General features: G+C 40.7%; 2 protein-coding genes across 7 annotated transcripts in view; one reads left to right on the plus strand and one right to left on the minus strand.

Moving 5' to 3' along the window:
* mgat5 (alpha-1,6-mannosylglycoprotein 6-beta-N-acetylglucosaminyltransferase) overlaps positions 1 to 25,421 on the plus strand; it is a 246,044-nt gene that overhangs the window by 137,969 nt on the left and 82,654 nt on the right. For 4 of the 5 annotated variants that reach the window (XM_048533819.2, XM_048533822.2, XM_048533821.2 and 1 more), the window contains 2 exons: positions 3,610 to 3,767; positions 4,119 to 6,592. In XM_048533819.2, coding sequence (XP_048389776.1) covers positions 3,610 to 3,767; positions 4,119 to 4,317 — 357 coding nt within the window. In that variant the 3' untranslated portion in view covers positions 4,318 to 6,592. Of the gene's footprint in view, positions 1 to 3,609; positions 3,768 to 4,118; positions 6,593 to 25,421 lie in introns of those variants that run through there. The other variant, XM_048533823.2, reaches the window with a different exon arrangement.
* Positions 6,541 to 25,421, minus strand: part of LOC125453827 (transmembrane protein 163a) — a 173,461-nt gene continuing 154,580 nt past the window's right edge. Inside the window, exons 6-7 of one of the 2 annotated variants that reach the window (XM_048533826.2) lie at positions 22,034 to 22,175; positions 6,541 to 9,829 (exon numbers count right to left, since the gene is read on the minus strand). In XM_048533826.2, the coding sequence (XP_048389783.1) occupies positions 9,769 to 9,829; positions 22,034 to 22,175 (203 nt within the window). In that variant the 3' untranslated portion in view covers positions 6,541 to 9,768. The remainder of the gene's footprint in view (positions 9,830 to 22,033; positions 22,176 to 25,421) is intronic. The other variant, XM_048533825.2, reaches the window with a different exon arrangement.

Here is a 25,421-nt window from a genome sequence, read left to right on the forward strand (position 1 = left end):
CCATGGGGCACACTGCTGGTCACAGGTCTCCAATCTGAGAAGCAACTCTCCTACACTATCTTCTGTCTTTTATCTTTGAGCCAGTTCTGTATCCTGATAGCTAGTTCTCCCTCAATTCTGTATGATCTAACCTTTGTTAGTCAGTCTACCATGAGAAACATTATTGAATACCTTGATTATACATTCCCTACAGTGTGGAAACAGGCCCTTTTGGCCCAACAAGTCCACAGCACCCCTTGGAGCATCCCACCCAGACCCATGCCCCTATAACCCACACACCCCTGAACACTGCAGGTAATTTAGCATGGCTAATCCACCTAGCCTGCACATCTTTGGACTGTGGGAGGAAACCGGAGCACCCGGAGGAAACCCACGCAGACACTGGGAGAATGTGCAAACTCCGCACAGACAGTCACCCGAGGCTGGAATCAAACCTGGGTCCCTGGCGCTGTGAGGCTGCAGTGCTAACCACTGAGCCACCATGCCGCCCCAAATGAAGCCCACATAGATCAGCCTACCACTCTGACCTCTTCAATCCTCTTTGTTACTTCTTCAAAAAAACTCAGCCAAGTTTTGTGAGATGCTGTTTCCCATGCACAAAGCCATGTTGACTATCCCTCCTCAGTTCTTGCCTTTCAAATACATGTAAACCCTGTCCTTTAGGATTCCCTCCCACAACTTGCCCACCACCGATGTCTGTCTCACCGGTGTGTAGTCCCCTGCTATTTCTTACTACCTGTCTTGAATAGTGGTACCACATTAGCCTACCTCTGGTCTACCAACACCTCACCAAGCAAGTTAAGGAGAGTATCAAGTTGAAAGTAAAAAAAATGAGACCGCTGACTGTGATTGCCCCAAAGTCTAGAATAAAGTCATAATCCAGCAAAGGAGAACTAAAAAATAATAAAAACAGACAAGGTAAACCTGAGGGCAAACGAACAAGGAATAGTTTAAAAAAAACAGACGAAAACTTCAATATGAAAAGGAAGAGCGGTCAAAGTCAACATGAGCCCCTTATCAAATAAATCTGGAAAAATTGGTTTTGGAAACAAGAAAATGGCAGAGGATTAAACAGATATTTTGCATCAGAATTTGTGGTGGAAGATACTTTGAACGTTCCATTAATACTAAAGAATATGGGGAAGAATTAAGTAGCATCACCATCACTGAAGAAGTGATATTAGACAAATTAATGTGGCTAAAAGCAGGCATATCCCCAGTCCAGACAACTGGCATTGTAGGATCGTAAAAGTTGATGGATGTATTCATTGTAATTTTCCAAAAATTGTTGGAACCTGGAGAAGTACCAGTGCACTGGAAAACTGCTAATGTCACACCCATATTCAAAATGGAAGGGAAACAAAAAGTAGGTAACTACAGTCTGATTAGCCCAACACCTTTTGTTGGAAAAGTATTGGAAACTCTACTCAGGAAGAAATTGCACACTTGGAAAATTATAATCTAATCAAACAGAATCAGTATGGCTTCATGATATCATGACTGACTGAATGAAGAGTTTTTCGAGGAAAGTCTCAACCACAATTCATAGGAGGGAATCTGTAAATATGTTGTGTTTGGAGTTCCAGGAGGTGTTTGACGTGAGGGGTATAGACAGGGTAGATAGCAAAAAGCTTTTTCCCCAGAGTGAGGGACTCGATTACTAGGGGCCATGAGTTTAAGGGAGATATGCATGGAAGGTTCTTTACACAGAGGGTGGTGGGTGCCTGGAACGTGTTGCCAGCAGAGGTGATAGACGCAGACACGTTAGCGTCTTTTGATATATTTGGACAGGTACATGGATGGGCAGGGAGCAAATGGACACAGGCCGTTAGAAAATAGATGACAGGTTAGACAGAGGATCTTGATCGGTGCAGGCTTGGAGGGCCGAAGGGCCTGTTTCTGTACTGTAGGTTTCTTTGTTCTTTGATACCTCACAAAAGGTTAAGTCAAAAGATAAGAGACCATGGTGTTGAGGTAGTATATTGGCATGGATGGAAAATTGGTTAATGGGCAGGAAACAGCTGGGGGTGGGGCAAGTCCCGGACCAGAGACCGTCGCGCAGGAGGTGAGACCCTTGCTGACTGGAAGCCTTGAGTTTTGAAGCCCGGTGTGGTCTGGAGTCCAGGGGCTGACGTGGACTTGGTGAAAGAGACTGCAATTTGAGTATGTTATAAAACTTTCATTCTTATGCTGGATGTTTTGTGTAATTCAAGTTTTTTTTTATTTAAAAACTGTGTATTCCTATTTTGGACTTAAGTATTTGATATAGAATTGAAAGAATAAGGAAGTATCTGTTCCTGGGTATCCAGTACCTAAGAGAGCACCATAAGCAACAACATTGCAAACTTTTCACTCCACTCAAATGAGTGCATGTGTCTATAAAGCCAATTCTTCTAATTCTAATCCTAAAACCAGTGGGGCTCCATAAGGATCAATGCTGAGACAGCAGCAGTTTACAGTATACATTAATAACTTGAAGGAACGAAGTGAATGTACTACAGCCAAATTTTGAAACTATAAGTATAAGTGGAAAGGCAGGTTGTGAGGGGAATACAAACTACTTAGAGATAGTCAAAGGTTAAGTAAGTGGGGAAAATGTTGGCAAATGGAAACAAATGTGGGAAAATATGTTGTTCATTTGGAAAGGAGAACGAAAGAACAGTGTTATTTAAACAGTTAATCTGCAGAAAGCTGCAGCATGAAGGGAGTAGAGGTAATTGTACATAACACAGAAAACTAGCCCATGGGCCCCACAGGTAATCAGGAAGGCTCAATGGAATGTTCACTTTAGTTCTGGGAGATTGGAGTAAGAGTGGGGAAGTCGTGCTGCAACTGTACAAGGTGCTGATTAGACCACATCAGGTGCACTCTGAATAGTTTAGGTTCCTTATTTAAGGAAATATATCATTTCATTGGAGGCAGTTCAGAGAAGGTTCAGTCAGATTGTCTTGTGAGCAAGGGCTAAACAACTTTGGACTCCATTGATTAGATTGTAAAAGAATGAAAGGTGATCTTGTTGAACGGACCTTTAAGAAATCTTAAGGAACTTGAGAAGAGTAAATGCTGAAAATGTTTCTGCTCATGGGTGAATCTAGAGCCAAAGGACATCGTTGCAGAATAAAGGAGTGCTAATTTAAGATTGAGTTGAGGAATTTCTTTCAAAGGTTTGGAGACTTTGGAACTCGTTGCCAGAGAGGACTGTGGGGTCAAGATCCTTGTGTTTATTTAAGGCTGAGATAGGTTGATTCCTGATAGTATGGGAATCGAGGATTATGGAGAATGCCTGATCAGCCATGATCCTGTTGAATGGCAGAGCAGGCCTGAGGGTCTGAGCAGCCTCCTGTTCCTGTTTCTTATGGTCATTAGGACTTATGTAATTTTTTTTAATAGACAAGTAACTTAATTCTCAATTAAACGGAAACTGACCAACATGAAAGTTACAGCAGTAATTTTTTTTCTTTAAATGTACCAATTTAAAGCTGACAGTGTTCTGTGCAATTATTTGCAACAGTGTCACTGTTCTAATTAATTTTCTTTGTGTGAAATATTATTTTGCTGTCTACGTAATGAATTTACATTATGATCAAAATATTCAACTAAATATTATAGGATTTCTGCCATGGTCAGGTGATGTGGCCTCCACTGAGCATCCTTCAAGTTAAAGTTGCGGCTCCCAGGCAGTCATGTAAGCAGGTCTGTCAAGAAAATAAACTCATATGTGAACCTTCCTTCTTTCAACATCTGAACAAAGACAGTGATTTGCAGAAGTAAGTATATTTAAGCAGTTTTGATGAATAACAGAAAATAAAACTTATTGCAATTTATTTTTGGTTTCCTAAGTTAATCAATCTGTCACCAAAATTTCTACTCAGTGAAGATGTTTCCTTCATAGTACATTAATTTTATATAACCTAGATTTAATCATCATTTACAATGGCTAACAAATACATACGTAATGCATAGTGCTAATGTTTTTGAGCAGTGTTTATGCTAGTCCACCAGATAATTTCCCTGTGAAAGTAACACCAAAGCTCAGTTGGGCCATTTATTCTTAATTATAGCTGTGTTGTAAAAGATTAAATCTGATGAAGTTACTTAAATATTTTTATTACATGCAGGTATGGAATTGAATGCTTGTCATTTGAATCTGTGAATGATATTGTTGTTCCGGCTTATGACGAAAACAAGAAACGTTGCTTTTTCCAGAGTGATTTGCTGCTGTTCAGTTGTGCAGGTTCAAATGGAAACCATAAAAGGATCTGCCCATGCAGAGACTATATGAAAGGACAAGTTGCCCTGTGCCAAGAATGTGTATAGCAGTTGCTTATCAAATTCCAAAGTAGATTGTGCTTAAAGGTAGGGGATAGTAAGTCTTCATAAAAAGAAAGCATTTGGTTAATTGTTTCTGAAGGCATCCCTCAAAAAAATGAAGGAAAATGTTTTTTTATTTAAAACTACAACATTCATTTGAAGAGTATATATATTGATGGATCTGCCGAGCATCTTAATATGGAAACTTTGACAAATTATTCGACTTTCTTATACAGTTTATGTATAGAAGAAAACTGATTTTGAGAAGAGTTGGTATACAGATATGACTTACAGGTGAACTACTAAATATTCTAAATTCAGAAAATCATGTTACAAATGCAAAATGAAAATTGAGTTCAGAAAAAATAAATATAAAAACCAAAAGAACTGCAGATGCTGTAAATCACAATCAAAAACAGAAGTTACTGGAAAAGCTCAGCAGGTCTGACAGCATCTTTGAAGAGAAATCAGTTAATATTTTGGGTCCTCAGAACAGTTCTCGCCCAAAAAGTTTAACTTTGATTGTTCATCACCAGTGCTGCCAGAGCTGCTGAGCTTTTCCAGCAACAGTAAATAACGTTGGATAATTGAATTTGCTGCTGATTTTAATTTTAGTTCAGCAAAAATCCAAAAATGATTTTCTTTTTGAAAGTGTCTTACTTCCAGGTTAATGAAGATCCATTACGATATTCCAGTGTGACCGTACAACAGATCAAAATATCCTGATAGCTGTTCTTTTTCAGGCGTGGTTTCTTTACCAACCTCACTAATGGTGTCAGTTATTTAGAGTTATATGCTGATGTTGCTGGCAGTAATAAGTGCTTGAAATACATAATACCAGTTTTAATTCATGGCTTGAGTTTTGATTTGAATGGTTGAATTAAAATAACATTGAATTATTATGAAATAAATCGGAAGAGTTCCCAGAATTTATTTGTAACTAAATCTTTTTGGCTTTTATTAAGACATCATTAGGATGCTGGCAGTGTTATGAAGTAACTGTCCTTTAACCAGTGTCAATTGATTCTAATTAGACTTACTTCAGACCATCAGTAAATTAGTTTAATGGACATTCTAAGTAGCAGCTTCCAGTTTGGAAAAATAATTGCTATTGTACTTTGTATAGAAACATTCTGATGTAAACTTATTTTTAAAACCTTGCTTGTATAATCATATCATGTTTACTATACAGTGAAGTGGAATTTCATATTTTTGCACTTTCCTTTCAGGCTCAGGATTGTTTTACATTTTAGGCAGAACTTTTTTTAAGCCACACAGTAAATAAGCTACAATATAATTTCAATTAAATATTCATGTCACTAAATTGTTTAGAAAACCAGTAAAATCACATTAATTTCTCTCAATTATTTAATTGAAAGAAAATATTTCATGAGGTGATTAAATAGCATTTAACATCATCAATGTGGCAGAAATAAATGAATTTCTAATTTCCAACGTATTCCAAAACTGTCTTCAGGTTTGAATTAGAATGACCGATACTGTTCACATATTTCCAGAGCAGTCAGGGATGGGTGGTAAACGTCGGCCTATCCTGGCTCCCATGAATGAATAAAAATAATGAGATATCAGTATGATAGATTGTTAATCACAATGGTGCTGCTGATGACTGATTTTAAAACTCTTAGAACAGTTGATACACAATTTATGTACGCTCATTTCATGCTCAAATTTCGATTAAGTTGTTGATAACACGGATTGTCGTATCATTGATTTCCATTATGTGAATGAGGTGTGTCAATCAGTGATTGAGGAATATGTTTTTGCAGCAAAGGATATTGTTTCAAAAAAAAATCAATGTTTAAAAAGTGTGGCTTTTGGAAATGAGAAGTAGCGACATAGTTAAGCTACAGCAGCTAAACTTCATTGACGAGATATATCCAAACCGGTTTGCACATTTGTAAATAAAAAAAAAACATAATTTACTTTTTTAGATGCTTTGTAACTTGCTTTGCTTTTGTGTTGAGCTTGTAAATATTAAACATTTACTGTAGCTAAGATGCAATGTAATGTAAATTATGTGCCTTTTTAAGGGTAATAAAGTTGCTTTATCAACTTGTATAATTTATATATATATACTTCATAACAGTCAAAATTTCAGCCAAATGCATAAAGTTGTGAAGAAAGTGGTTTTCCTGTATATTTGCAAAAGTAGCTTATATCGAAATAATGAGGTGTGCTTTGAAAGCTGCTAAGAAATCGTTTCCACAGTTTTGACGAGCAGGAAAAATCTTTATTTTTAATAAATCTTAAGTGAAGAGAATTTCTTCCATTGGTTTGTACATTCTTGTATAAATATACAGTGTAGAAACAGTTATTGGAGCAGAAGTTATAATTAACATCAATATTAAATGTTGTATCTTTTAATTGTAGAATTTGAAGCACGCTTCATGCACAGTTTGTGCTGCATATATTTTTAATTGCAGCATATTACAAATCAAACTAATGCGCCGAAGATTCCATTCAAGTGTAGACAAAAATGCTTAAATTCTAATCTCTCTGTTCGTACTTAACATATATGATAGTTCTAACTTGATGTTTAAAAATTGGCCTTCCCGGAGTTTGGTGACATTTCTATAATTTAACCTCTGGAGCTTAACCATTGATGATTAAAGCTCATAAAGATTCTGTTAACACGACTATATAAATAATGGGGATCTCAATGCTATTGCCTTGCAATTCCATTAACTCCAGTCTAAATGCTGGAGCTGCTGGAAAGAGCATGACAAGCCATGAACGTTCTCAAATATCTCCTAAACTTTGATAAAGATTTTGGTTGTATTATTTATTTTAACTAAAGATGGAAAGAACCAGTAAGTAACTTTCTTTCATTTCTTGTATTTTTGATTCTGCTTTGATTTACAGCCTTGTAAAAATGTCAGAAGCTACTTGGCTTAAGGTTTTGATGCAATGTTTCTCTCCCACTGAATATTGTATCACTTCACTATAGTCTACGGTCAATTTGACATCAACAGTGTATGATATGTTTTGGCTATGACGCAGTTGTAGCATTATCATCTCATAAGGTCCCAGTCTAGCCCAGAGCTCAATAGAGGTGCTTTTGTAAATGCAGGTTTATGTTGTAGTTTACAGGAGTTTTATCTTTTTCATAAGTGGGATTTAAGGAGATAATTAAATGACTTTTATTTTTTATAAACAATCTTGAGCCTTACTTAGAAAAGGTATTAATTTCTGATATTTTAATTGTTAATTTCAGTGTTTCTAAATATTCAATAAAATATTTACTCAATGTAGCTCAAATAAAAATATCTTTAAACTTGGTTGCAACATAACATCTTGAGTATCAGTGTGAAGAACTGCTCCACTTCTAAAGGTGCTCTTAAATCCTGTCCAATTTTGCACAAAATGATTTATTTTCGTGTGTTTAACAAATCCCAGCACTGTTCAATCATCATTAAGAAATTTTTCAATCTAGTATCAGCTCCAATCTTTTGGCTAATCTGATATACTTTAATAACTTATAAATGTTCAAATGTTAGCTGTTATCTGTAGCAAAGTAGTACTCCACCGGAAAAAAAATTATGTTTGAAATTTGGCAGCCCACTATTGTACTTGTATTGTTTTCAAGGCTGATGTATTAACTACAAGATAGACATGAATCGATTTGTTGGGAAGATTGATCAAAATCTGTACTTTTCTACTATATACCTTGGACCTGCACATGATATTCATTCATTGAACAGGGTGAACAGGATATTCTTGCATACTTGCCCATTTCACTGCATGTATTGTGTAAATTCTACTCAAGACCTCATAGAAGCACTTGAGTATCAGTGTTTGACCAAATGATCAGCCTATTTGGATTCAGATTATTTTCTCTGATATGCATTGACAAGAGGTTATCAACTGAAAATTGTAGCGTGAAGTACGGTTGAGGATATGGAAGGCTTTGCAAAGCAGAAGGATGAATCAAAGGCTTTTTTTCCAGGGAGCATTTAATAAGTTTTTGAAGCATAGACATGTACAAGATAATGGGGTGAAATGACACTGATTAATTGGCAGCTGCTGTGTCAAAGAATTATAACAGACACTGTTCTAGTGGCCTGCCTTCACAATGGAAATTTCTAAATATCCATGTAGATTCAATTTTGGATGGCAGTGGGATATTAAAGATTACATTTACCATGAACTTACAGTTCTGATACCAGTTGAAGGCCTTGACCAGTTTATTTCAAACCAGACAGCATCACAACACAGCTAGCTGGCTCAGTATTAAGGAAAAGGCAAAAACTGGAAATAACTTTGGCACTGCTATTAATTCGTCATACACAATTCTATTCTTAAACCTAGTTATACAGGTGATGACCTTTGTATGTGTAGGATAAGGATATGTGGGGAATTTACTAATCTGGAGCCTATATTAATGAGCATTGTGGTATTTGCAATGAAGTCTGGATATAATGTAGTACAAGATGATACAGGAGTCCAAATACCGTTTTGTTTGATGCACAGCACTATCAAGAAATATCTGTGGCACATATGGAGTGTCTCAGGCAATGTAATTTTATATTTTCCAAGCATTTGCACGTATCTCAGCCTTCCCCTCAGCATCCTGACCGTGCATCTTCACTCCTGCTACCAGAAGATCTGGCTCATAACGTATCACCTATTTCACACACAATTTTAACCATTCCTCAATTTTGAGTATTAGTTCCACTTTTTCAACTGATTTGCTGAAGGTACATTGGATGTTCTAGGGTAGATTTTAATTGTGATCAATTAGCATAAATGAAGCAGTAGCCTGTTACCACCTCATTTACACCAGCACTTGCCACCACTGTCTAAAGGAGTCTTCTGTGCACTTGAAGTACTTGTAATTTCAAGATGTTGCTCTATAAATGTACAAATTGATGAATATGGGACCTTGATTGTAAATGACAACTTTGTAGAACATACAAAATACATAAACAGCCAGTTTTAGTGAATGGTGCAATGGAAAGTGTACCTCAAAGATAAGTTAGTCACAAAGAGGAGTACTATGTTAGGCTTCCACAAGAACAGTAATGTTTTTGTTCAGGGCCCAGCTGTCGGGCTGACCCAGTGCCAGCAAGCCACATGTTTTCATCATGACAGTGACATTCAGTCCTCAGAAGTGACTCAGCCTGCCCCTGGCAGGTTGGGCTGCTGGTTGGCATACTTTTCTGACAAGCCGCCCACTAGCTTAAAATCTACCCTTTGCTCTTGGAGGGATTTTAAAAAAAGTAGCAAAGAGCTGCATCTTCAATCTTAAAATTATCCAGTTCACCATGTTTCGCATCACTTAATTTTAGTTCACTAGGTTTGGTGTTAAATAGGGATATAAGGCAATGGCCATGTTTTGTTTTTCAGTCACTGTCATAGTCTTGGTGATTAATTCCAGGTCTTGCAGTCTTCATTCCTGTAGAACTGAGCCACCACTACATAGTTTCTTCATGTTTATTATTCAAAGCTTTCATAATTGTGAGTTTGTTTTATTCGTGGTACTGTGTCAATCAGAAGCCTAGAAATAAATAGAAGGGTTAAATTGATAATCATCCTTTGACACAATTGCCATTACTTGACTTTCATGAGCTAAGATGTGACTTTCAGCCTATTTATTTTAATAGCTGAAAATTTTAAAATAGTAAAACAGAAAGCCTTGGTATGCTAATAAATATTTTTGAGGTGTAAGCAGTGTTTCCATAGCTTTTTAGTCGGAACATCGTGAGTTTTGATTCCATTCTAGAGATGCAAGCTAATAATTCGGGCTGACTTTCCCTAGAAGCAGAACTGAGGCACTATTGCATGGTCAGAAGTCTAGTCTTTTGGGTAATCTATAAAACAAAAGGTTCTGTCCTGTTAGGTGACTAATTATGAGAAAGGGAGTTCCTGCTACTTTCTTGGTCAGCATTTCTCCCTCAAACTTATTCAGTTATGATTACAGTGTTTGTCAGACTTTATAAATTGAATGCTGTATATTAAAACAATGATTACACTTCCAAAGTACTTCATTTGTTTCACAGTGCTTTGGAATATCATAAGGTCACAGTAGGTTCTTTATTGAACTGCTGCTGGATCTTGTCATCAGTCATTTGCACATCTCATTCCACACTCCGTGTGACCTAACAGTATCATTCTCTTCCCTTCTCCTCCCACCCCCCCCCCCCCCCCCCCCCCACCACCGAGTGGGTCAGAACCCAGAGATTGACAATTCCACCAGAAAGCAGGAATAGCAGCAGATTAGCTATTTCCATAGAGAGGCTGAATGCCTTTAAATTGGGAAGATCTTGCCACTGCTGAGAAACTGAAGTGGGCCCAGGTACAAATTATATCTGCCACAACCCACCCCCTTTGTATGTGATTGCTTATAACTTTTACTGTAACTGAGCAATTTGTAAGCTTGACAGATATGAATTCCAAATTCAGTGATGTCTCTTTGGCTGTAGTTTCAAATAAACTCATTAACAGAAGTTGCTCCAACTCTGTTTCAATTCAGCCCCCTTCCCCCCTCCCTACCATTGTTCACCTTTGGTTTGCCCTTAGTGTTAATTAATTTAAACTCTGATGTACTGGACGTGGTGGCTAATAGTTGATTTAAAAAAAATACCGTGAGTAATTTGGTGATGGAGAAAAGAATGTTCAGTTGTAAGAGCGTCTCTGGATATTGGGGGAGGTTGTAACATGTAAGAAAGAAAACCAATTGCCCCCAAGTCTAAATACAGTGAGTATCCAACTTTGCATTCCCTGATGACGCATTGCTACTACTGAAACTGCTGGCAATTCCTTCCATGTAATTTTTCAACTGTGAAAATGTGCCATTATGTTGTTACATCCTGCTAAACTTGAATATATCCAACAGCTATACCATAATTAAAAGCAATAGACAACAGTTCACATTGACATAATAGCTGCTGCCATGTTGCCTGTCAAAACTAACATAGAATAATCATGGAATAAATGGGAAAAAAAAGTGTTTGTAAGAATGCACAAGAAAAGCATAAAAATGAGTCTAAGTGGAAGAGCAAAACAAAGTTAGGAGTTATTAATTAACATGTTATAAAACATAACCATTCAAGTTAACATACCATAAAAATATCTAGATACAATTGTACTGTTTATTTCTGGAACAATAATAGTGTTTCTGTAGTTCTGATTTTCCTTTTAAAAATTTGTTAGGACATTGGAGATCTTTATTGAAATGGTGTTTTTTTTTAAATCAACAAATGGAACATCTGAAGACGGGTTTGGATTTTCTGTACACAGGAAGACAGGATTAACAAGAGTTCTTTTAAAAGAAGTCTGAAGGATGGTAAAAGGGTTTAAATAAATGATTTATGTATTCAAAAACAAACAAAAATAGAAATTGCTGGAAAAGCTCAGCAGGATCTCTGAAGAGAAATCAGCATTCTGAGGAAGGGTCACTCGACCTGAAACATTAACTTTGATTTCTTTCCACAGATACTGCCATACCTGCTGAGCTTTCCCAGCAATTTCTGTTTTTGTCTCTGATTGTGGATTGACCTGTTACTTCAAAACAAGATCTAATGTAACATCACAAATGAAGTCACTAAACTAGAGATGGCAAATATTATAAATGACATCAATGTTGGATTGGTAAATGAAGGTATTGGTTTTCCATAGGGAACTGACTCTTGCTGAAATACTTAGGTTGTTTATATTAATGATTTAGATACAGGAACTAAATGTAAAATTTCCAAGTCATGGACAACATGAAGAGGGGTGGGAGGTTAAACTGTAATGATGCAGAGGCGCTTCAGTGTGATTGAGTGGACAAAAATATGGTAGATGAAGTATAATTTATCTTAAAAAGGTCATTGGCTTTGGTAGCAAAAACAGGACAGCAGATTATTATTCAAAGGGGGAAGTGTACCAAGACCTGGGTGTTCTTATACACGTTATATGAAAGCAAGTATGCACATGCAGCAGGCAGTGAAGAAGCTAACTGATATGTTGGATTTACAACAAAAAGATTTGAGTACGGGAGCAGGGATGTTTTGCTGCAGTTATAAAAGACATTGGTAAGACCAGATATTGAGTAATGTATGCAGTTCTGGACTCCTTAACTGAGGAATCATGATGCATCTGTGGAAAGAGCGCAGTGAATGTTTACCAAACTGATTTCTGGGATGGCAGGACTGATGTATAAAGAAGGATTGGATTGATTAGAACATTTTTTTTCCATTGCAGTTGCCTCCATAGACTCCTTCATCCATTTCAAATGTTCCCTCCAACTGGACCTCTCCTTCTGGCCTTTTACCTGCACTCAACCTGTTCATTGAAAACTATCAACATGACATCAGTCACCATAATTTCTCTGCCCCCTCTCAGGCATTCGAACCAGTCTCCTCCTGAACTGACAGCACTCTGTGCTCTAAGATTCCACCCTGACTTTACAATCAGGCCTGCTAACAAGTATGTACTGTTGCTGGTTAGGGTACTGACCTGTCCAGTGTGGAGGCTGAGCGCCAGTTCTTGGACACCTCCTATCTCCCTCTGGACCATGACACCACCATCAAACACCAGGACACAACGAACACTAGTTTTGTTTCATCTGGTGATCTCCCTCCACACAGGCTCCAAGCCACCACACCCATTTGCCACCACACTACTCCACCTGACCAAGCTTGTCCTCACTTTGAACAACTTCTCCTTTTAACTGCTCTCACTTTCTTTATCTCAAAGGGGTGGGTGTGGATGCCCTCTAGGGCCCCTGTCTCTGTGGGGTTAGTGGGATATTTCTTGTTCGAATCCAACTTGTGCCTCTTCCCCACAACTGTTGCTCTTTTATTGACTCAAGTCATTGATGTACATGTGGAGCTGGAAAAGCACAGCAGGTCGGATAGCATCCAAAGAGTAGGAAAGCCAACGTCTTGGTCTGAAACCCTTCTTCAGGAGTGGGCCCAGGGGAAATGGTAAGTGAGTTAGAGATAGTTGCATGTAGGTTGGTGATTATTGGGGTCGGTCAGTGGGAAGGGTGGAGCAGATAAGTGAGAAGATGGACAGGTTGAGGAGGAGAGATTTTAAGCTGGTAAAGTTAATATTCAGGCCATTGGCCTGTAGGGTCCCGAGGTGATGTTTGCCAGTTTACATTTGGCCTCATTTTGACATTGGAGGCTGCCAAGGATTGACATGTCGCCAGGGGAGTGGGAGGGGAAGTTAAAATGAATGGTAACCAAAGGTCAGGTTGATTGGTGCGTGTTGAACACAGACGGTCTGCAGATCGGTCCCTGAGTCTGCATTTCTTCTCCCTAATTTAGAGGAGACAACATTGAAACCAACAGATACAGTAGATGAGGTTGGCTGAAGTCCAGGTGAATCTCTACCAGATTTGGAAAGATTGTTTAGGGCCTTGGATGGAGGTGAGAGGGGAGATGTAGGGGTAGGTGTTAGTGCCTCTTGCAGTTGCAGGGAAAGATACCAGCTGTGGTGGAGGGGTTGGGAAGTATGGAGCTGACGAGGGAGTAGTGGAGTGAATGATTCTTCCGGAAAAGGGACAGGGGTGGGGAATGAAATATCTTTCTGGTGGTGGGGTCTGTAGTTAGCAGAAATATTGGAGAATGGTGTGTTGTTCTGGATGTGAGTTTGCTCGCTGAGCTGGAAGGTTAGTTTTCAGATGTTTCGTCACCATTCTAGGTAACATCATCAGTGAGCCTCTGACGAAGTGCTGGTGTTACGTCCTGCTTTCTATTTATCTGTTTAGGTTTCCTTGGGTTGGTGGTGTCATTTCCTGTTCTTTTTCTCAGATGGTAGTAGATGGGCTCCAAATCAATGTGTTTGATGCAGTTCCGGTTGGAATGCCATGCTTCCAAGAATTCTTGTGCATGTCTGTTTGGCATGTCCTAGGATGCATGTGTTGTCCCAATCAAAGTGGTGTCCTTCCTCATCTGTATGTAAGGATACGAGTGATAGTGGGTCATGTCTTTTTGTGGCCAGTTGATGTTCATGTATCCTGGTGGCTAGCTTTCTGCCAGTTTGTCCAATGTAGTGTTTGTCACAGTTCTTGCAAGGTATTTTGTAAATGACGTTTGTTTTGCTTGTTGTCTGTATAGTGTCTTTTAAATTCATTAGCTGCTGTTTTAGTGTGTTGGTGGGTTTGTGGGCTACTGTAATGCCAAGAGGTCTGAGTAGTCTGGCAGTCATTTCTGAGATGTCTTTGATGTAGGGGAGAGTGGTTATGGTTTTTGGGCCCGTTTTGTCTGTCTGTTTGCCTATTTTCTAAGGATCTATATCCCTCTGCTCCCTGCCCATTCGTTTATCTGTCTCGGTATATCTTAAATGATGCTATTGTGCCTGCCTCTTCCACCTCCATTGGCAATGTGTTTCAGGCACCCACTGCCTCTGCATAAAGAACTTTCCACACATCTCCCTTAAACTTCTCCCCTCTCACCTCGAAATCATGACCCCTAGTAATTGAGTCCCCCACTCTGGGGGACAAAGCTTCTTGCTATCCACCCTGTCCATACCCCTCATGATTTTGTAGACCTCGATCAGGTTGCCCCTCGACCTCCATCTTTCTAATGCAAATAATCCTAATCTACTCCACCTGTCTTCGTAGCTAGTGCCCTCCGTACCAGACAACATCCTGGTAAACCTCCTCTACACTTTTGCCAAAGCATCCACATCCATTTGGTAATTTGGCAAACAGAACTGCACGCACTATTCCAAATATGGTTGAACGAAAGTCCTATACAACTGTAACATGACCTGCCAACTCTTGTACTCAATACCCATCTGATGAATGAAAATATGCCTTGATCACACTATCCACCTTCGGGGTACAATGGACCCGAACACCCAGATTTCTTTGTGCATCAATTTTCCCCAGGGCTTTTCCATTTACCCTATAGTTCTCTCTTGAATTGGATCTTCCAAAATGCATCACCTCACATTTGCCTGGATTGAACTCCATCTGCTATTTCGCCAACCCATCTGCATTCTCCAACAGTCCTCTTCATTATCTGCTCCTCCACCAATCTTTAGTGTCATCTGCAAACTTGCTAATCAGACCATTTATACCTTCCTCCAGATCTGCAACCTCACTTCCATGGTCCCAAATGCATCTTCTGGGGAAGCAGCAGTTTACAGCCCTTCTTTCAATCTAGTCTACTGTATTTGCTGCTCACTGCATAGTCTCCTCTATATTACATTGAAGAGACAAAATGAAGACTTTGCAGGTGTTCTGCAGAACACCTGCAATGTTCTTTCTGTGAAAATGACCCTGAGCCTCCAGTTGCCTGCCACTTCATCATACTCACATTCCCTGGCCAATCTCTCTGTCTTATGCCTATTCAGTGCTCTAGCTAAATACAGCACAAGCAGGAAGAACAGAACCTAAACTTCTAATTAAGGACTCAGCAAAATTTAATATTTAGTTCAATAATATTATTGGGGCGTGCAGCATCTCCCATCCCCTTCCCCACCTTTGGCCCAGATATAACGTGGGTTGTTTTCACCACAGAACTTATTTTTACCGACTAACGGTCTCCTTTAGCAGCTTTTCATTCTTTGTGGACTATTGTCTATACCTTTCTCTGCCCAACTACCGTTCTTGTTTTTTCTCTCCCCCTCTCTCTCTCTCTCTCTCTCTCTCTCGTTCTCTCTCTCGCTCTCGTGTTCTCTCTCTCCCTCTCTCTCTCTCTCTCTCTCTCGTTCTTTCTCTCGCTCTCGCGCTCTCTCTCTCTCTCGTTCTTTCTCTCGTTCTCGTTCTTTCTCTCGTTCTCGTTCTTTCTCTCGTTCGTTCTCTCTCTCGTTCGTTCTCTCTCTCTCGTTCGTTCTCGCTCTCTCGTTCGTTCTCGCTCTCGTTCTCGCGTTCTCGTTCTCGCTCTCTCTCTCGTTCGCTCTCTCTCGTTCGCTCTCTCTCGTTCGCTCTCTCTCGTTCGCTCTCTCTCGTTCGCTCTCTCTCTCGTTCGCTCTCTCTCTCGTTCGCTCTCTCTCTCGTTCGCTCTCTCTCTCGTTCGCTCTCTCTCTCGTTCGCTCTCTCTCTCGTTCGCTCTCTCTCTCGTTCGCTCTCTCTCTCGTTCGCTCTCTCTCTCTCGTGCTCTCTCTCTCTCTCTCTCTCGCGCTCTCTCTCTCTCTCTCTCTCTCGTGTTCTCTCTCTCTCTCTCTCTCTCTCTCTCGTGTTCTCTCTCTCTCTCGTGTTCTCTCTCTCGTGTTCTCTCTCTCGTGTTCTCTCTCTCGTGTTCTCTCTCTCTCGTTCTCTCTCTCTCTCGTGTGTTCTCTCTCTCTCTCGTGTTCTCTCTCTCTCTCGTGTTCTCTCTCTCTCTCGTGTTCTCTCTCTCTCTCGTGTTCTCTCTCTCTCTCGTGTTCTCTCTCTCTCGTGTTCTCTCTCTCTCGTTCTCTCTCTCTCGTGTTCTCTCTCTCGTGTTCTCTCTCTCTCGTGTTCTCTCTCTCTCTCGTTCTCTCTCTCGTTCTCTCTCTCGTTCTCTCTCTCTCTCGTTCTCTCTCTCTCTCGTTCTCTCTCTCTCTCGTTCTCTCTCTCTCTCGTTCTCTCTCTCTCTCTCTCGTTCTCTCTCTCGCTCGTTCTCTCTCTCGTTCGTTCTCGCTCTCTCGTTCTCGTTCTCGCTCTCGCTCTCGCTCTCGCTCTCGCTCTCGCTCTCGCTCTCGTTCTCGTTCTCGTTCTCGCTCTCGTTCTCGTTCTCGTTCTCGCTCTCGTTCTCGCTCTCGTTCTCGTTCTCGTTCTCGCTCTCGCTCTCTCGCTCTCGCTCTCTCGCTCTCGCTCTCGCTCTCTCGTTCTCGCTCTCTCGTTCTCGCTCTCTCGTTCTCGCTCTCTCGCACACACAATCCCCCTGGGGTCAAAAGTTCATTTTAATAGTGGAGCAGGCTCAAAAGGTCCACGTACAGGCCCTTCAGCCCATGATGTGCCAAACTTTTACCCCAAGCCCAAGGTCTTTCTAACCTCCACCACTATCTTATACTATCATCTATATGCCTATCTAATAGCTGCTTAAATGCCCCTAATGAGGCCGACTCCACTCCCCTCTCCGGCAGTGCATTCCACGCCCCTAACACTGAGTAAAGAACCTACCTTTGACGTCTCCCTGATATCTACCTCCTTTCACTTTTAAACTATGTCCTCTCATAAAAGCTACCTCCACACCAGGAAAAAGTCTCTGGCTGTCTACTCTATCTTGTACCTCTGATCATTTTGTACACCTCTATCAAGTTACCACTCATCCTTCATCGTTCCAAAGAGAAAAGCCCTAGCGTTCTCAACCTTTCCTCGTAAGATCTTCCCTCCATTCTAGACAAAATCCTGGAAAATTTCCTCTGCACCTTTTCTAATGGTTCCACAGCTTTCCTGTAATGAGGTGACCAGAACTGGACACAATACTCCATATATGGCTGAACCAGGCTTTTGTACAGCTGGAGCATAACTTCACGGCTCTTGAACTCAATCCCTTTTATTAATGAAAGCTAATACACCATACACCTTCTTAGCAACTCTATCCACCTGGGTGACAGCTCTCAGGGAACTGTGAACGTGAACCCCAAGATCCTCCTGCTCCTCCACACTGCCAAGAATCTTTCCATTTAACCCTGTTTTCTGCTTTCAAGTTTGTCCTTCCAAAGTGAATCACCTCACACTTTTAAGGGTTAAATTCCATCTGCCACTTATCAGCCCAGTTCTGCATTCTATCAATGTCCCTTTGTAACTTAGAACAGCCCTCCGCACTGCCCACAACGTGACCCACCTTTTGTATCATCCGCCGACTTGCTAATCCACCTTCCACACTGTATCCAAATCATTTACAAAAATCACAATTAGAAGAGGATCCAAAACGGATCCTTGTGGTACACCACTTGTAACTGAGCCCCATGTTGAATATTTTCCGTCCACTACCACCCTTTGTCTTCTCGGGGTCAGCCAATTCTGAATCCAATCTCCCACATTTCCCCCTATCCCCATGCCTCCTTACCTTCTGCCTAAGCCTACCATGAGGAACCTTATCAAATGCCTTACTTAAATCCATGTATACCACATCCACAGTTCCACCTTCATCCACGTGTTTGGTTACTTCTTCAAAGAATTCAATAACATTTGTTAGGTGTGATCTACCCTTTATAAATCCATGCTGACTATCATGAATCAAACTGTGTGCCTTTCCTAGTGATCATAAATCCTGTCTCCCGGAGCCCTTTCCAGTAATTCGCCCGCAACTGATGTAACTAACTGGCCTGTAACTTCTGGCGTTATCCCTGTTCCCTTTTTTTTGAACAAGGGAATGGCATTAGCCTCTTTCCAATCTTCTGGCACTATACCAGTGGACAGTGAGGACAAAAAAATATGTTGGTGGCAGAGACTTTTCCATTTAAATACGCTCAATGTTGTTTTTATGTCTTTGTAATGGGGTCCAACTTGTATGATTTTACAATGGTTTTCAGAGTGTCTTCGTATGCAAGTTTATTATCTCCTACAGTGTAGGGTCCGATGCTTAGTGAGCCTCAGAGTGATGCCTTTGGTATGGGGAACTACCCATGCAAACAACCTGCAACCAACCCCCTGAATCTGAGCTCTGATGAACATTCTTGCTATGAGGAATACAGCACCTTGTTCAGGACTTTATCCAGCCGTTAACACTGTAGAAAGTTCCTAAGCAGTGAAAATGGAATACACTTGTTTATGTGATTCTAATACATTATTCCATGCCTTGTTTTTTAAAATTCATTGATTGAATGAATGGCTAGGCAGCATTTATTGCCCATATCTAATTGCCCAGAGGGCAGGTAACAATCAACCACATTGCTGTGGGTCTGGAGTCACACGTAGGCCAGACTAGGTAAGGATGGCAGTTTCCTTCCTAAAGGGTATTAGTGAACCTGGTGGAATTTTTCCCCCAGCAATCAACAATGCACACTGTCATTATTTGACTCTTAATTCCAGATATTTATTAAATTCACATTCCACCATCTGCCATGGCAGGATTCAAACCTGGGTCCCAAGAACATTATATGGATCTCTGGATTTACAGTCCAACAATAATACCACTAGTTTATTGCCACACAGCCATAAAATGGTAATGTGAGAACCAGTCCCAGAGAGTGTTGGATTGTTGTTATAGATGTTAGACAAAAAAGACGAGTGAAAAATTGGGATAATTGGCATCCGTTTCTTTGGTGCCTCAAGTACCCTTAACAGCTTCAAAAATGTGATTGTTATACAAGCACATTTGACAGTAGAACTGACAGATGCTATCCTAATGAATGTGCACAACTGTTCCATGAATGTTTAGCAAAATGCAGTGAATCCAATGGACTCCATTTTGCTATTTTTAGGTAAAATGGTTTTTTGAATGAGATTCACATGCCACGACCACCATAGAGCTAGCAAGAACTGCCAGTGCTGGAGTCAGAGTCAATACAGCGTGGAGCCGGAGGAACACAGCAGGTTGGGCAGCATCAGAGGAGCAGGAAAGTTGACATCTTGGGCTTACACACTTCATCAGGACTGATGAACTGGAGAGGTTCGAAGGAAGGGTCCCCAGACCCAAAATGCTAACTATGATTTGTCTTCACAGATACTGTCAGACCTGCAGGGCTTTTCCAGCAACTTGTTTTTGTTTCTGATTCACAGCATCCACAGATCTTTTGTTTTTTCAGTTATCATCTCAGTTTGCCGAAAGGACAGGGTGGTGAAGAAGAGGGCAAGGCTCCTTCAACAACAGCTTCTAAACACCCAACTTCTACCAATTAAATGGGTGAGGGCAATCGATTCATAGGAACACTACCTCCTGCCAATTCCCCTCAAGCCACATACCATCCTGACCTATAATTATCTCACAACTGTTCCTTTTACTTACTGTTGGTGGGTCTTCATTCTTGAACTCTTTCCTAACAGCTCTGTGAGTGTCCGTCACCTCCTCGGACTACACCAGTTTAAACAAGCAGCTAACTACCACATTAAGGTCATTAGGGATGGGTTATAAATGCTGGCCAAGCCAATGACAGCTAAATAAGAAAAAAATTTTTTTTTTGAAAGTGTTGCTGAAAAGCCCAGTTTTTGTTGCTCATTGCTCTTCAGCAGGTGTTGCTGATCTACCTTCAGAACTGCTTGGTACATGGACATCAAAGAGGTGTCATTCACAGCTTGAAAATCAGAAGGAAGTGTCTAATTATTGGGGGTGGGGGCACAGGTAGAAGGGATTGGGGGATATGATAAGAAAAATTAGGAGATGCTTCTCTTCAATAGTTTTGGCACTGCTATGGCCTCAGTAATGAATTCCCCAGTAATGGCCAGCACCACCATCACTCTAGGGTTTAGTACATACAGTTGTCCCTATCAGCTATGGGTAAGAGAGAGATGAAAGTGTGTGTCAATGTTGTGCCCTGATTTATTTGGGTGATGTAGCTGTCATGGATAGTTGCTGACAGTGTACAAGCTGTGGGTGGGAGGCTTACAACACACAAAGCCTGGGTAAGCACACAAAGGAGGGTAAGCAATATCATATGAATGTTAAGTATTATCTCTGATTGATAGAAATTATTAGCAGATGGTTAATAGGTGTGTGGTGATTCAAGCAGAATCTGCAGTTAGCAGTTAGCTGGTGGAATATGACATTCGAAAATGCATTTTGTGACCTTGAGCATTTGTGCAACAATAGTATTCAGGTACTCAAGGGTTGCTTATGGTATTGGCCTTCACAGATATCTGCTCTCTCAGCTTTTCAGCATGCTTGGATGGCCTGTTGCCTTCTTGCAATACAAGACATCAGTCTAACTAGTATCAGAGATAATGGGAACTGCAGATGCTGGAGATTCCAAGATAATAAAATGTGAGGCTGGATGAACACAGCAGGCCAAGCAGCATCTCAGAGATGCTGCTTGGCCTGCTGTGTTCATCCAGCCTCACATTTTATTATCAGTCTAACTATCCAGCTTTTTCACACGTCGATGCTGTGTTCAAAATCATTAAATCCCACTTACTCCATTTTGTGCTATTCTTCACTGTTTCCCAGGTCAGATACATCTCCTCCTTGACTGCCAGCATTTGAGTCAACAATAATGTTGCTTCCCTTTTCGATATGCAGATTAGTTTTAAATGATGTTACCAGATTGTAATTTTGAGCATAATTCTGATACAAGCAGCAAATGAACAAAACAGTTGGTGCTGGTCACATGCAGCAACTGTTCAAATGATCAGGCAACATGAAGTTGGCATTTGAATAAAAGCAAACTACCACAGGTGCCAGAAATCTGAAACAAACAGTGAATGATGCACAAACTCGGCAGGTTTGGCATCATCTATGGAGAGAGGAATGGGTGAGGTGGCAGATGGGTGAATTGGGTAAGTGTAAATAGGTGAGATGGATAGGTGGATCAGCAACTCAGACTGGGAAGGGCAGTTGGGTCAGATCATGGGGATATTAAGATGGGTAGAGGTTAAGGGTCAAGGGGTAGGAGTGGGGGCGGTGATAGTGAGGTCCAATCAGGTTGGGAATTAGATGGGAATGTAGTCAGGGAGAGGGTGCGGTTCAATCATAGCTATAATCTACTGTTGATACTGGAATATATATCTCCAACAATTCCTGGATCACTATTCCAAAATCTTTAAATCTACTTCCAGAGATATTAATGGAGTGTTCCATGGAGCAAGGGAATTGCCCAGAAGTTGCCTGGGCAATGTCCAGGAGGTCACATGTTCAGTCTCCAATATTCCAGAGACCAGAAGATCTGGGCTGTAATTCTCAAAAACTAAGTTGAAGCCTACTTTATTCCATATGCAAGGATGATCATTCCAATGAGAATCCCTATAGTGCCATCCAAATACCAGACACCAGGATTATGATTGTAGACTTCTGCACTGATCAGTATAGAAAATGCCATGATGCCTCCAACTAAAGAGTTAAAACCTGCAAGATAAAGACAGGAATATAACTGTGAATGCCAATAGTTGGAACAGTTGACAGATGGTGTATTGTAACAAGTTAACCAACTGATTCAAAATTAGTTGAAATCAATTAACAGGCATTAATGCCAAATCTTTTCAAAAGTAAGCTAAAATGTGATTTAAATGTAAAAACAATTACCTGTTCAACAGTAATTAATAAAAATATATTTCAGAGAGACCATAAGAAAGGCTCCGAGGCAGTCAGTATTAACTGTAACAGCAAGTGAGGGCGGGCGGGCGGTGTGGGGAAGAGAGCGCTGAGACAGAGCCCTGACAGTTGGAATTGTTTCTTACTCTACTAGATGGTAAAATGCTAATTGCTTACTGAGCATCTAGTAAGTGATTAAAGCCTATTCGATTCCTAAGGTTTAAAAATGTATAATAATTAGTTGCAGTGTTTATAATAATATAAAAGAAACAGATACTTACACAATTTATTTAAAAACAATTAATTTAGAACAGAATAAGGATGATAGGTAATCTGTCAGTTTCAGTATGTAAACACTTATAGATGTCATGGTAATCCTGGGCAAACACATCTGCAATCAGTATTTACTGCTCAAGCGACTCTCGGTCTGAATTAATGAGCTTGAGGCTGAACTGCAGAGACTGTGGCACATCTGAAAAAGAGAAAGTTACCTGGAAATTTGAGTAAGAAAGCATCAGATCCCTTAGGAAAGAGCCTTCTTATTGACCAGAGGTCAGGGAAGCGAGTGTAGCCTATCAATGAGCCAAAAAAAATGAAAACCCAAAAGCAAAACTGCAAGAACCTCAGCCTTTGCAATTATGCAATAGGGACAAGATCCTTTCTGCTTGTCTGGATGAGAATGAGGGCTGAGGGCAGATGAGCTAATTAGCCATGGCACCGTAGAGTTTCAATGGCACCCGCCGTCTCTGAATCTTTCACTATTGAATCCTGGCATTACCACTGATAGAAACTTTACTGAAGCAGTCACTTGCCCCTGTGGCTACAGGGCCAAGTTGCAGGCTAGGAATTGTGTTGTGAATAATTGACTTATTGTCTTCCCGGTACCTGCCCACCATCCGCAGGCATAAGTCGGGAATGTAATGGAATATTTTTCACTTGCCCAGAATGGGGACTCCAGAAACTTGACACCATTCAGGACAAAGCAACCAGCATTATTTGCACTACTTCCACCACTTTCAACATCCACTCCCTTCACCATCAGTATGTTTGATAGCAGTGCTTACTGTCTACAAGATACACTGCCACAATTAACCTGGCTCCTTCAACAGCAGCTTCCAAACCCATGACCTCTACTGGCTGGAAGGATAAGGCAGCAGATGCATGAGCCCACTCCTACGTGTAAGCTCCCACCCAAGTCACACGCCATTCTGACACAGAACAATATTGTTCTTTGTTCACTGTCACTGGGTCAATATCCTGGAATTCCCTGCTTAATAGCCCTGTGGCTATACCACAGCAGCAGTATGAGGATGCAACTCATGTTGTCAAGGCCAGTTAAGGATAGGCAGCAAATGCTGGTCTGGTCAATGTTGCCTGCATCCATTTAATAAATTTAAAAAGAACATTTCAACACCTGCTTCACCCCTCTGTTATGAAAGAGCTGTGATTTCTGCCAAAAAAAACCCTGATCTTTCAGCAGAATTTATTTTTTTGGTCAGCAGTAGGTACCTCACTTAACCACTGACCACCAGTGATCACTAGCATAAAACTTCACAAAAGGGTCAGTATAAATAGTTGGCATTATTCTTGGTCACAGATGGGTGAAGAAATGGCAATATTAGTAGGGATGAAAAAGAATAAGCTGGCACTTCATTTGCTTTGAGTCATGCAACAGCCTTTTATATTGGCATCAGAGGTGAAAATAATTATCCTACTGTCTACTGCGTAGTAGGTTTTGCTTATAGGTATTGCACTTTTGCAAGGATTGGGATAGGTAGTTTGCAGAATTAGCCGTGTAGCAGAGTTTGATCAACTAATATATTTAAAATTACATATTATTTGACACTTCTAGCAAGTATTGATCCCTGGCAATCTGTTTAGTCTCTGACATGTTAACTTGCCCTCCATTAGCCTGAATGCCTTGCTCCTCTAAAATTCCATGTGCAGATTATTGTTGCACAACTCAGTTATTGTGTCTGATGCAAACCAAATGCATGACATAGTTTGGGCCACACAAACAGTACAGTGACAAACATGGGTAATTTTAATCTACATTTGGATTGGATCAGGCAGATTGGCAAGGACAACTGGGACATGAACTCACAGTTTTCAGCAGTTTCTTAAAACAGCATGTTCTAAAGCCAACCAGAGTTCAGGAGATACTAGAACTGGTAATGTGCAACGAGACAGGATTAATTAATGATCCCATGGTAATAGCATTCACGAGTAACAGCTACCATAATATGATTGATTTATATATTCAGTTTCAGGAAAGAAGGATGGATCTAAAGCTGGTGTTTTAAACAAACAAGGGCAATTGTGAGGGCTGAAGTACTGAGCTGGCTAGAGTTAACTGAGAAACTGGATTAAGGGATAGGCCAATAGAGATATGGGGCAGACATTTAAGGGGGTATGTCAGGTTACTCAGAAAATATGCTTTCCAGTCAGAAAGAAAGCTTCTGAAGGAAACAGATAACACAGTGTGGAGCAGGAGGAACACAGCAGGCAGCATCAGAGGAACAGGAAAGTTGATGTTTCGGGCCGGGACCCTTCTTCAGAAATAGGGGAGGGGGAGGGAGCTCGGAAATAAATAGAGATAGGAGGGGCAGGGCTGGGGAAGGTAGGTGGGATGGTGATAGGTGAGTGCAAGTAGGGATTCGTCAGTGAGGTGGGAGGAGTGGTGGGAGAGAAGATGGATAGGTTGTGTCAGGTCCAGGTGGGGGGTATGAGAGGGAGGGTTGATCATTGGGTGAGGCTGGGGCGGGGAGATTTTGAAACTAGTAGAATTCACATTTAGGCCATTGGGCTTCAGGCTCCTGAGGCGGAATATGAGGTGCTGCTCCTCCAGTTTCTGGGTGGTGTCATTCTGACACTGGATGAGGCCCAGGATGGACATGTCACCCAGGGAGTGGGAGGGGGCATTGAAATGTTTTGTGGCCGGAAGGTGTTGTAATTTTTTGCAAACAGAGCACAAGCAGTCTCCGATCCTCCGCGTGGTCTCACCGATGTAGACGAGGCTATACAATGAGCAGTGGATATAGTAGACCACATTGACGGATG

This window comes from Stegostoma tigrinum, chromosome 7, assembly GCF_030684315.1.
Source record: "Stegostoma tigrinum isolate sSteTig4 chromosome 7, sSteTig4.hap1, whole genome shotgun sequence".
In the NCBI taxonomy this organism is placed as follows: Eukaryota; Metazoa; Chordata; class Chondrichthyes; order Orectolobiformes; family Stegostomatidae; genus Stegostoma; species Stegostoma tigrinum.